Genomic DNA, 12,940 nt, shown 5'->3' with positions numbered 1-12,940 from the left:
TCACTCACGCACGCACGCACGCACGCACGCACTCAATCCCTCACTTTTGAATTCCTCACAATGAGAGGCCTTAAAATTAACTTTGATGAGAAAAAAACCGAAACAACATAGATAGGCTCAAAAACTGATAGCAATGACTGTTCACGTCAAATGTACAATTATAAAAAGCGATTGTTCGTTTCGAGATTATCCTTAATCGGACCTCAAGTGATTGCTGCATAATCTGGCCTTTGTTATTCCATTGTATGGAAATCTGCCTGTGCCTGTACACAGTTTTACTTCCTGACGCGTCTGGTGTTCCCATGCAACACTCACTTTGTTTCTCGGCCTGGAAGTTCTCCCGTGACCATCTGACATCTTCATACTCCTGTCCGGCCAAGGCAAACAACAGACGGCACACTTCAGCCCGCCCTTTATTGTCCGTGTAGATGAGCTTGTAAGAAGGCATGTTGCTCGCTCCCTGTGCAGTGAGTACTCCCACTCTGTGTATCTTATGATGGTGTGCGATAAGGGTTATCAGACTCGCGTGTATGAATATATTTACTAATACGTGGTTGTGTATATAATACGTGCCCACCCGACCGCCCGTCCGTCAAGGTAAATATGGATCAGGTGAAACTTATATCAGTGGTTCCTAAACAGCAAAACTGTATTCAGGTTGAATTTTGGTCACTGGGCCTCCCATGTACACATGTAATACGTCACTGGACCTACCGTGTACTATGTCACTGGACCCATCTTAAGATTCATGATGAAAGTGAAAAATCAGTTGAAGTTGATTTGTGATTCAAAATGTAAGACAGTATAATAATTTATGAATATCGAATATGTTACAATGTATTAAAACCGTTTTCTAAGTTTCAGGCTTCCAGGAATTCCAATCGGAAATCTCTACTGGAGCACATGGACAGATCTGGAAACCAGATAACACAGCACTGAGGAGCCATTCAGATCGGTTCCAGCCTTGGATGTAAACTTCGTATTCCATGTATTTCAATAAACTTGCCGCCACGTCAGGCTGACGTGAACGTACCCAAATACAGAGTTGTGTAATTATTTGTAAATGTTTTATGTTCGGTTGAGTTTACGAATTAGAACATAACTCAGATGACTCGATGTCCTTGTGTCTGTACACATTAATGCGATACACGAAGAAGCATGTGAATGAGCACGGAAAGCCTGTTTGTCTAATGCTTTGTTTCTTTGAATTTTCGTGCAGATGGTCTTGTTAAGATTAACAAAAAGTTCTGTGTTAACTACTTCGTTCAAAATGTTAATGATACATGTATTCAATCCAATATGATGACTGTAGTTGTATGTATCAACTCATCGAGGCATATACATTGCATAACTTTCCATCTTGTGTAATTTAGTAATAGTAATAGTCCGCTTATATGGCGCTCACATCCAGGCAGATGGCCTGCTCACGGCGCTACGTACATTACTATCCCCGGTCATAAAACACTATCGTACTATCCGATACTGGAATACAGCCAGTCTGTCAGGCGCAATAAACTAAACACTCACATTGCCAGCACATCCTCACGGGTACCCATTTTACAGCTGGGTGAACTGAGACAATGTGGATCTAAGTATCTTGTCCAAGGATACTACGAAAATGTGCCCACCTCGGGACCCGAACCTAGGTGACTCCACCTGGGATCGAACCCGGGCCTTCAGCGTGATAGGCAGACACCTTACCACTGCACTACTGCAGTATACCATAGTATTATTTAACTTCGTGAAGATCCTGACCCCTTGCAGGTCAGTAAAGGCGATAAACGGGATCGAGTGGCCACGCTGACTGACTCAGTAGATTCATGTTATCGTATCCCAAATGATTCAACTCGGAGACCAAAATGTCAGTCATGAATGTGAGGCCAAATCTAGCCTATTTACAGACGATGGATCTAACTAACGAGATCAGGTGGTCACACTCTACAATAACAATGTCCATATTTACGAGGCGAGGCATGCAAGTGCCTTGTCCATCTCATATTATATGGCTGTTTCATGGTTATTAAATGTTTGTGTGAATTGTGGTAGTTGTAATATAGAACTTGTTTTGGATGTTGTTATGTGTGTTACTTGTGGTTGTTTCCTGATGTGTTTTCGTAAAAAGAAGATCATCTGAGGCAAGCTATATATTTATTAATTTAAAGCAGAAGAATTTATGAATATTCTTTAAAATGGGACAAGGATCGAAACAATTGGCAGTCCTAGGAAATTCTAGTTAAATCTTTTAGATACATAATTCTTATACAGCACAATATATATTCATGTATCAAACGCTGATTGCCCTAATTCTACAAAGAGATCGCCTCACCTAGACACAAATCACCTATTACTAAAATCTGAAGCTTTATATACTACCCATCAAAAAGTTTAGACTCACTAGTGTAAATGTAGCCACTTACTTCGGTCAACTGTTCTAAACTAGATTTGCAAAATATTCCATACTGTTTAAAGGTACTGTTTATACATTAACTGATGTATTGTAAACAAATTCGTAATGTTGAAAAGATTATTGTCACGAGTTAAATAAATGATAAAAATCAGTGAAAATTGGAGAATTCTTAACAAAACTTTACCCCAAAACGCAGCTGTTCACATGCACGATATTTGCACATGCTTTACAGCAATTTGATGCATGATCCTCATGCAATTCATCTGCATAAGGCTTGCAGTTGGTTCCCCCAATTTAGCGGAGAAATTCATCTTCGATGTACGACATATATATACATAAGATATAGTGAGTGCTTTAAGTGAGTCTAAACTTCTGATGGGTAGTATATAAACCCCAATCCGCTGGCCATAGTGGAACACCTGAAGTGCTATAGATTCCCGAATCGGAAGTGTTGTACTATTTCGATCTTCAGCTGTCAAACAATTTACAAACTCGGTTATGTAGCAATGCCTTTTCTCTTGGCGAACATGGTTGGCTTTTGTTTCATTTTGGGCATATCTGACTGCCATTTTGGCATGTTCAAAATTCGGAGACCGGTCGCTCTCGTAGCCATTTTGCAATTCTCTCATTGGACTCCACTTTCTCCTTATTTGCTTTTACCAAGGGAAAAACATCCAAATTGATTCCTTCCATTTTGGAAAGGGTGTCAAAGGCGGCGAGATCTGCATACCCAAGCTGTAAATAGATACAGACAAATGTTGGTTAGCCTGTGTACAGTACAAATACCAATACACAATGGAATTATGAAATTATTGATAGCCATACCTTCCTGGTTTGATCTCGACCTTAATGTTGTGGAACGTCATGTTAGGATCAGATCTAGATAAGATCATGGACATAGCACTGACCGACCTTGCTCATATCATGGACGAACTTTAAAATAATAACATCAATATATGCCTTGGTCATATTTTGAACACAACATTGACCGACCTTGGACATATCAAAAGGTCAATGGACAGATTACGAAATGTCGTCGTTTGTATTACACAGCCTGAGCGTATTCCGATTACGAAAATCCATGTTCCATGCTCCTGTAATACTGTGTTTATGTGTGTTTGACATGTACACCCAACTTACCTTGTCCCCGACATAAAATCCGTTACCGTTGCTCCTTAAAATCTTCTCAAAGAAACCGACGAATTTTGGAAAAGTTCTCTTGTTGTTTTCCTTTGTTATGACAGCCTGTGAATAATGAACAAAAGGTTCCAGATTGTTACGACATTGTTTGTGTATCAAATATTCACTGACACATGTCTCTGTGCACTACACATAAATTGTTGTGTTGTTTTGAGAAAATTGTTATGGGGAGAGCACAATTACTAAATAGTTTCAAAATAATAATCTTATTTAAGGAAAACACAGATCGACCACTGCTTGAAGGTGCTACAGTTCCAGTTCGCTGGGGCAGAGTTGCATCCCTTTGCTGTGCTAAGATCTCTATTCGTGGATCTGAATCCAAGATTTGATCCTTAGTCTCCTTCCATGCAATGTTTAGGCCAAATTTATGCACTGGGCTTACATCAAATAAGTGTACTGCTTGATTGGAGCTTATTGGATTGATAATGGCGATGACACTCACTTTCTTTTCTTCATCCTTCTCGAAATATTGTTTGATGAGGACACTGAAGATGTCGTTGATGATGCCGATCACTTGGTCGACCTCCATCTGCTCAATGTTGGACCTCCCGTGGAATCCTTTGAAAGACAACATAGTGTTTGATGCCTTAGTTTAGAACGTCTCAGCTATATGACGGTTGTCTTTAAATACTCTAGTTTGAGCCACACGAAACGAATGAGAGTCTCTGGATGTCGGGAACAATTACACAAAATAAGCTCAGTCAGAATGCTGATCCTAGGATGAAGTAATGGTTTTAGGGCGACGTGGGCCAGTAAGAGGCCTATTTGCGCCCAACACATTGACTTGATTTAATAAACAATCATAGGTAATTTCATTGCCAAAAGGAATCGTTTAGTTAAGATAAAAGAAACGACAACACTATTAATTTGGATAGATGTATACGTATGTCGATTAAAACCTTATTTAATCATTTCCATTTCTGAAACATGAAATACTCATTCAATAAAAAAGCAGTAGGTTCAGATGACAGAGTGTTAAAATGATTTAAAACTACAGAACTAAATCTGTTTAAGTCATTCGAGAGCCTGTCTAGATTACATCATATTTTCCAGATGACGAGACAAAATCTAAAACTGCCCGTTGCACAGACCCATACATGATATTGGGGCCCAAAACTGTTTCTAATGAAAATACATCATCAACCTCAAGTATAGCACTTCTGAGATTATGTCTTTTGTTGTTATGCCCAGGGTATGTAATTAGATAATGTTCGATGTTTTCAGGCGTCTCCAAATTGCAATTGCCACATTTAGAAGAGACCGTCTTATCTATAATACTCCTGTAAGCATTTAGCCCACAGTGTCCAAGTCTGAGACGTGAAAGAATAACCTCATCACGCCTTTTATGACGACGAATTTTATGACCAGATTTTAGTGATGGTCTAAGTTTGTACATATGTCGGCCGGTAGTACCTGTATCCCACAACTGTTGCCAACTCCTTGTAACAGATTTCGATAAAACATTTTCATAATCTTATTAGGGATTGGTTGAAATTTAAATAAATCAACTTCAGGAAACTGTAACCCGGATTTGGCCAAATTATCTGCAATCTCATTCCCATGTATTCCAACATGTGCTGGGACCCACACAATGTCGCATGCAATGTACTTCATGTTTAAAGATGTATCTCATGAACAATGTCATCTCTAGATCCATTTGCACCAGCTTCTATAGCTTTGATTGTTGCCATGGAATCTGTAAAGATAATTGCTTCATGGTCATGTTCATCTACCCATCTCAATGCTTGCAAAATGGACAAAAGTTCAGCTGCAAAAACAGAAAGATAATCAGGGAATCTGAACACCTTTAGCGATCGATAAATTGGGTACAATATATAACAAGTTTTATGGATAACAACTTCTTTATTTTCGTGAGTGCGACGTTTCGATACAGATTCTTGTACCGTTGTCAAGCAAGAGTGATACATGAAGTGTAGGAGCTGCATATATATACTGTATATAACAATGAAACAACATAATAGACAAAGGAAACAACATAATTGCCATGATTGGCTAAGCAGTAAGCTGATGAAGCCAGTAAGTACATAAAGGATAGTGAATGGAAGCCAGAGATGTAGTTACAATGAGATGTTTATACAATGGATGCGAAGTTTATACAATAGACTGGGCTTGGTGGAGGAGTGGATCATAAGCAGATGGAATGAAGTATCCTTGGTCACGGTTGATGGTAGGCTTGTGGCGTTTGATGTGAATGGCTTCTGTGAGCTTGCGTTTAGTGAAGTCCGTTTGGTTGTTGGCGAGAATGGTGATGTCGGACCACTCTATTTGATGATTGGGGTTGGCTTTGATGTGGTCAGAGATAGCTGATTTGGTGTCGGAATTAGCAACAGAGGTGCGATGTTCTTTGACTCGGGTGTTGATGGGTCGGGATGTTTCACCTATGTAGCATTGTCCACAATCACAGTCTATTTTGTAAATAACACATTTCGGGTTGTTGTTGTTGACGGTGGGTTGTTTTCTTCCGTTGGCATGGAGGAGGTTGTTGAGGCTGGAGGACGCTGAGAAGGTAGTGTCTATTCCTGCCTGTTGTTTCAGGAGTCGGCTGATTTGGTGTGATGGTTTACCAATGTAGGGAATGGATATCTTGATGGGGCTGATTCTGGTTTAGATCTTTGGCAGGAGGTGAAAGCGTTGCTTCGATGGTTCTGTTGACTATTTCAGGTGGGTAGTGGTTGCGTTCCCACAAAGACTTTCCTCAGGTGTTCAATTTCTTCCTGTAGGTTTGTTGAGCAGATGTTTTGGCTCTTCTGGTCAATGTAGAGATGACGCCGGTCTTGACTTTAGGTGGGTGGTTGGAGTTGTAGTGGATGTATTGATCCGTATGAGTTGGTTTTCTGTACACGGAGGTCTGGAGTTGGTTGCAGGAGGTGCGGGACACAAGGACATCAAGGAAAGGTAGTTGGTTGTTCTGCTCTGTTTCAATGGTGAATTTGATGCGGGGATGTTGGCTGTTGAGATGGGCGAGGAGCTGCTTTGGATCTTGCTGAGGTTGGAGGACGACGAAGGTGTCATCCACTTTGCGGTACCAGCAGGACGGTTTGAAGGGTGCAGTTTCTAGGGCCTTCTCTTCCAGGTCGGCCATGTAAATTTCTGTTAGGATGGGGATAGTGGGGAGCCCATGGGAAGTCCGTGGATTTGCTCATAGATGGCATCGCCCCAGGTGAAGTAGGTGGAGTTGATGCAGGCGGAGGTGAGGCTGATGATAGAGTCGGTAGAGAGGCTGGTGTTGAGGGGTTGTTGGAGGTTGTCAATTCTGTGACGTAGTGCTTGAAGGGCTTCATCCCGAGGTACATTGGTGAATAGGTCCACAACGTCGTAGCTGATGATTGGACCTGGGTTGGTGATGTCACGGATCTTGGAGCAGAAGTCAGTTGAATCATTGATGAAGGAGTTGGCAGATTTACCTAATGGGGAGAGTACTTGGGTAAGGTGCTGGGCAGTACTGTAGAATACAGTGTCACGGGAACAGACTAGTAGACGAGTTTTAACGGGGTTCTTGTGGATTTTGACTGTTGCTCTGGCATAAGGTGGCTGGGGGTGAGATACTGTGAGTGGATGACACCTTCGTCGTCCTCCAACCTCAGCAAGATCAGGTCCCCTGCATCAAATTGTTGAAACAGAGCAGAACAACCAACTACCTTTCCTTGATGTCCTTGTGTCCCGCACCTCCTGCAACCAACTCCAGACCTCCGTGTACAGAAAACCAACTCATACGGATCAATACATCCACTACAACTCCAACCACCCACCTAAAGTCAAGACCGGCGTCATCTCTACATTGACCAGAAGAGCCAAAAACATCTGCTCAACAAACCTACAGGAAGAAATTGAACACCTGAGGAAAGTCTTTGTGGAACGCAACCACTACCCACCTGAAATAGTCAACAGAACCATCGAAGCAACGCTTTCACCTCCTGCCAAAAGATCTAAACCAGAATCAGCCCCCATCAAGATATCCATTCCCTACATTGGTAAACCATCACACCAAATCAGCCGACTCCTGAAACAACAGGCAGGAATAGACACTACCTTCTCAGCGTCCTCCAGCCTCAACAACCTCCTCCATGCCAACGGAAGAAAACAACCCACCGTCAACAACAACAACCCGAAATGTGTTATTTACAAAATAGACTGTGATTGTGGACAATGCTACATAGGTGAAACATCCCGACCCATCAACACCCGAGTCAAAGAACATCGCACCTCTGTTGCTAATTCCGACACCAAATCAGCTATCTCTGACCACATCAAAGCCAACCCCAATCATCAAATAGAGTGGTCCGACATCACCATTCTCGCCAACAACCAAACGGACTTCACTAAACGCAAGCTCACAGAAGCCATTCACATCAAACGCCACAAGCCTACCATCAACCGTGACCAAGGATACTTCATTCCATCTGCTTATGATCCACTCCTCCACCAAGCCCAGTCTATTGTATAAACATCGCATCCATTGTATAAACATCTCATTGTAACTACATCTCTGGCTTCCATTCACTATCCTTTATGTACTTTACTGGCTTCATCAGCTTACTGCTTAGCCAATCATGGCAATTATGTTGTTTCCTTTGTCTATTATGTTGTTTCATTGTTATATACAGTATATATATGCAGCTCCTACACTTCATGTATCACTCTTTGCTTGACAACGGTACAAGAATCTGTATCGAAACGTCGCACTCACGAAAATAAAGAAGTTGTTATCCATAAAACTTGTTATATATTGTCACACCAAGACATTTGAACACTGACACCATTTCCAGTTTATGGTGTCCAAGAGTTAAATTGATATCATGAGGGATCTTACTTCTTGTGATCATCATTGCCACTGATTTAGATTTTGAAATCTTAAACCCCCATTTCGATCACCATGTACTGACTTTACTTCAGCAGTTTTGTATAGATTCTATGACTAACTGAAATTACCAAAGCGTCTCCAAAACGATCCGTCATCAGCAAACTGTGCTGCATTCATGTTTAGAGGAAGGTCCTCGATAATGTCATTGATCATAATATTAAATAAAACTGGACTTATTACACTTCCTTGTGGGGTACCATTTTCAATCATATGCACGCCTGACAGTTCTTGACATATGCGAACTTGAATGGTTCTTTCGGACAAAAATGACCATATCCACTTGAACATGTTGCCTCTAATTCCAAGTTTCCACAATTTAAAAAGCAAACCATTTCTCCAAATCATGTCATAAGCCTTTTCGATATCAAGGAATACACACAACATGTATTCCTGGTTGCATAAAGCTTTCTGTTCTTCAGTTTCAAGACGAACATGCTGATCTATACATGAACGCCCCTTTCTGAATCTTGGCTGGATGTGGGTAAGAAGCTCATTTCGTTCAAGATAATAGTTCAGGCGATTAGTAACTATTCTCTCCATGATTTTACATAAATTAGAAGTGAGAGCAATCGGTCTATATGATGCAGGAAGCGATGGATCTTTTCCTGGTTTGGGCACTGGAACTATTATTGCATGTCTCCATGTCCTAGGCAAGGATCCAGAACACCAACTTAAGTTCAACAGTTCCCGAATAACAGCTAGAGTAGAATCTGGTATATGCTTAAACATTTCATAGCACAACTCATCCGCGCCTGGTGCCGAATTATATGTTCTTGATATGGCTGCCTTAAGTTCATCATGAGTGATAGCTGTATTGATTTCAAAGCTACTTTCCAACATGGCAGAAGACATTTCAGGCATAAAGTTTGTTTCAAAGACTTGTTTATATTCTCTGAATTCATGACAATAATTTTCAGAACTGCTAACAGATTTAAATTGTTTAACAAGAGCATTTACTTTCTGACTTTTTGATACGAGTTCTCCAGCTTCTCCCATTACCGGTATAGGTGAACGAATATTATTTCCACCGATCGTTTTCACCTTGGACCAGATACTAGTTAATGATGTAAATCTATTAATATTAGAAATATATTCCCTCCAGCTCAATCGTTTTGTACTCCGTACAATACGTTGGAACGTAGCTCGTTTCTTACGAAAATCAGCCAAATCACATGGCAATGACGAGTGGCGAACCTTATTATATGCTTTTTTCCTTGCGATATTGGCTTTTTCACAGCTGTCATTCAACCAGGACTTTGTCGGGACTTTCTTAACAGACGATTTTCCAATGGACTCTTCTGCAATTCTTATTAATTGTGTTGTGACATTTCATTAGACATATTAACTTCACCATTTATAAGATCGGATGTAATATGTTCAGTACACAGACTAGAAAAAAGTGCCCAATTAGCCTTCTTGAATTTCCACAGAGGGAAATTATCACAAGAATCACGATATGGTCAAACCTGAATTTCAGTAAAAACAGGAAAATGGTCACTACCTAACGCATCTTCCTGAACTACATCCCAGTTACACTTACTGGATATGTGTGATGATATCATTGATAGATCTAAAGTAGAAAAAGTCCATTTGCCAAGATCCATGCGGGTCATTTTACCATCGTTTAAAAGGACAAGATCTGCTTTATCGAAAAATTGTTCAACAATCTGCCAATCCGTCTTGTTGCTTCCCCAAAACATATTATGGCTGTTAAAGTCCCCACATATAAAATATGGGCCTCCATTGGGATCAATTAATTTCAAATATTCATCTACGTTTGGCTTACCTGTATTATAAATATTAACAATAGTAATCGCTTTATCTTCCTCATAATGATTTTTTACTGCGTTAGCCTCATACACTGTATTTGGTAATTCTTGAACCTGATACGACAAATCAGTCTTAATAAATATAGCACAACCACCTCTCCGAGGATTTTTAGTATTCGGATTGCTGGTTAGTCTGTCCTGACGTAGACCAAAATAGCCATTAATTCTAAAATGACTCTCTGGCCAAAGAAAAGTTTCCTGTACACAAATAATATCCGGCAGTGGTGACCTATTTGATAGAAAATGCTTTAAATTATCCCCATGTGCAACAAAACTTTGTGCATTCCATTGCATTATGGTCAGGAATACTAAAGCTTTATCCATCATTCATCTCCACATGTACCTCACTCAACAGATCACTAGGAACATCGATGTGAAGATGTATTTTTGCCGCCGACACAAGACGATTAATCTGTTCCTCTTTGGTTGTTGCATTAAAGCATCCTGAAATCACCACAAACAAGAACGTTAAAAAGGTTTGAGAAGTACTAAGAAATGGATTGACTACCTGTGGAGAGCTGACTTGAGCTGTAACAGGTGGATTTGATACACTCTGGCTTAAATTTGACTCTCGTGACTGACATTTACAAATACAGGTAGGGTTAGGCCCAGATGTAGCTGCAAGAGGAACAGGACGGGTTCCAACTGTTGAGGCTTGTACCGACACAGATCGTGATTTCTGAGCGGCGGTTACAGTAGCTGCATAAGATGGAGTTGGAGTGGACTTCGACTATACGAGTTGCTTCAGCATAAGACAGTTTACTCTCTACTCGTACCCTTTGCACAGATACTGCCTCTTTGTATTTCTCACATCCCTTGTAGGCAGCACTGTGGCTACCACCACAATTGCAACACTTCGATCCTTTTTCCGAACAATTTTCTACTTTGTGCTCATCACTGCACCTGGGACATACAGGCTTTTTACTTTTACATTGGGTTGAGTCATGGCCAAAATTCTGGCAATTGTAGCATTTAATAGCTGGTGGGATATACAGACGCACACAAAAGGACTGATAATACATCCTAACACAAATGTGGGGTTGAGAAAGTAAGAAGAATGGAAGTAGTAAGTTCCTTTTCGTTTCCACGCAAAAGTCTTTGGGCACTTTTAACCTTTTGACTTTTCAATTGCTCAACTATCTCATCCTCATTTACATCTGTGTCAACATTGTAAATAACTCCCTTAGATTCACTAAGGCTCTTTGGGACAGAACTCTTGACACGAACGTCACAGACACACGCTACATTCAGTGCAATGTTAAGTTGCTCAGCAGACCTGCAGTGTATCACTAAATCTCCCTTTTCCAGTGTTTACATACTCCACATCACCAATGTTTTTATGGATATCCCGAGCCAAAGCAATTGGACTCAAGTTTGTCAAACGTAATCTTGGGTCAACAGAAGTAATAATGACAACAAATTTGATAGGTAATGACGAAGTCGTACCACTTACAACTCGGTCATCCTCATGTTTTCGTTTCAAACGTTTGGAAATCATTGACACGCATTTCTCTGCAAATTCAGCATCTGTCGAGGTTTCCTCAAATGAGGTTGAGTGAATATTATCATCCCCATCCCCATTAGTGTCGCTCTCCATACCCAAATATTCCTGTGACCAAGAGGAAATGAAAAATTTCACGCAGACACAATGCGCGAAAACCGAGGCCACGTGGTGCGGTAAGTCAACGCGAGACAACAACACACACAAATATGGCAAAATAAGCCAAATTGAAATATAAGCCAAACGCAGTTATGAATATCAAATTCTAGACCCAACACAGGCCCTTACAGCGGAGCGGCTGACAAGCACGTCCGACCCTGTCAACAGCCTAAGGCGGTCTCGATGAAGTAATGGGGAACATTCATCAGTTATCTCCCCTTACAGCTTCGCCATTAGATGACGCCAATCACTTCGGTCCTTAGTGTACTCCCGGCATAATGATGGCGTGCAAAGTTTGTTGCACGGTCGATTTCAAATGCGCAGCAATATTACGATGCCTGAAACGTGCTGCCGTGCCTCGGGATACTGCAATAGAGGTTCGACGTTTAAAGAACCACTAAACTTTGTTTTTGTTACTCTTTAACCATTACATATGAAAGATTTGTGGTTAGTCTTATGCGGAACACCAAATTTATTCTTTAAAACTTGTGGTTAATTAATACCGAGCGATTAAAAGTGGCCAAAAGTCGCCTGCTTCCCTCTCGCCCGCCAACGAAACCACAGACAGGTTACGTAACTCTGTCGCCAGAGCACTGCAGTGACGTCATATGAGGAACGATTTTCAGTTAGTTGTATAGAAAGTGTGTAGCACGCCTATCATTTTGATGATTTCGACATGAACGACGACATGCCGAATCGTTGCTTTGTCGTCAATTGCTCCTAGGGTCGGGTGATGGTGTCACCATGCACAGATTTCCACAGGATCCCGCAGTTCGTGCTAAATGGGTTATGTTTGTGAGTGCGAAGCGAGCGTTGTGGAAGCCTGAAACGATATCTTACTTGTGTTCAGATCGCTTCACGGAAGTTAAAGAATCAAAACTACTTTTACTAGTTATAGTAAAATATGTATATGATTGATGACCATAAAGATTTTCCATAACACAACTTGTAACATAACGATT

General features: G+C 40.9%; 1 protein-coding gene across 1 annotated transcript in view; it reads right to left on the bottom strand.

The window, feature by feature from the left end:
• Positions 1 to 2,754: 2,754 nt before the first annotated feature.
• The window catches only part of LOC124283267 (probable glutathione S-transferase 7), a 28,436-nt gene continuing 18,250 nt past the window's right edge, over positions 2,755 to 12,940 (bottom strand). Inside the window, exons 3-5 of the mRNA XM_046719295.1 lie at positions 4,050 to 4,165; positions 3,548 to 3,652; positions 2,755 to 3,142 (exon numbers count right to left, since the gene is read on the bottom strand). Coding sequence (XP_046575251.1) covers positions 2,987 to 3,142; positions 3,548 to 3,652; positions 4,050 to 4,165 — 377 coding nt within the window. The 3' untranslated portion in view covers positions 2,755 to 2,986. The remainder of the gene's footprint in view (positions 3,143 to 3,547; positions 3,653 to 4,049; positions 4,166 to 12,940) is intronic.

The sequence above is a fragment of the Haliotis rubra genome, unplaced genomic scaffold (genome assembly GCF_003918875.1).
Source record: "Haliotis rubra isolate DU_JTF1 unplaced genomic scaffold, ASM391887v1 Scf311, whole genome shotgun sequence".
NCBI lineage: Eukaryota > Metazoa > Mollusca > Gastropoda > Lepetellida > Haliotidae > Haliotis > Haliotis rubra.
The sequence above is the reverse complement of the archived record's forward strand: the minus strand, read 5'-3'. Positions and strand labels throughout refer to the sequence as shown.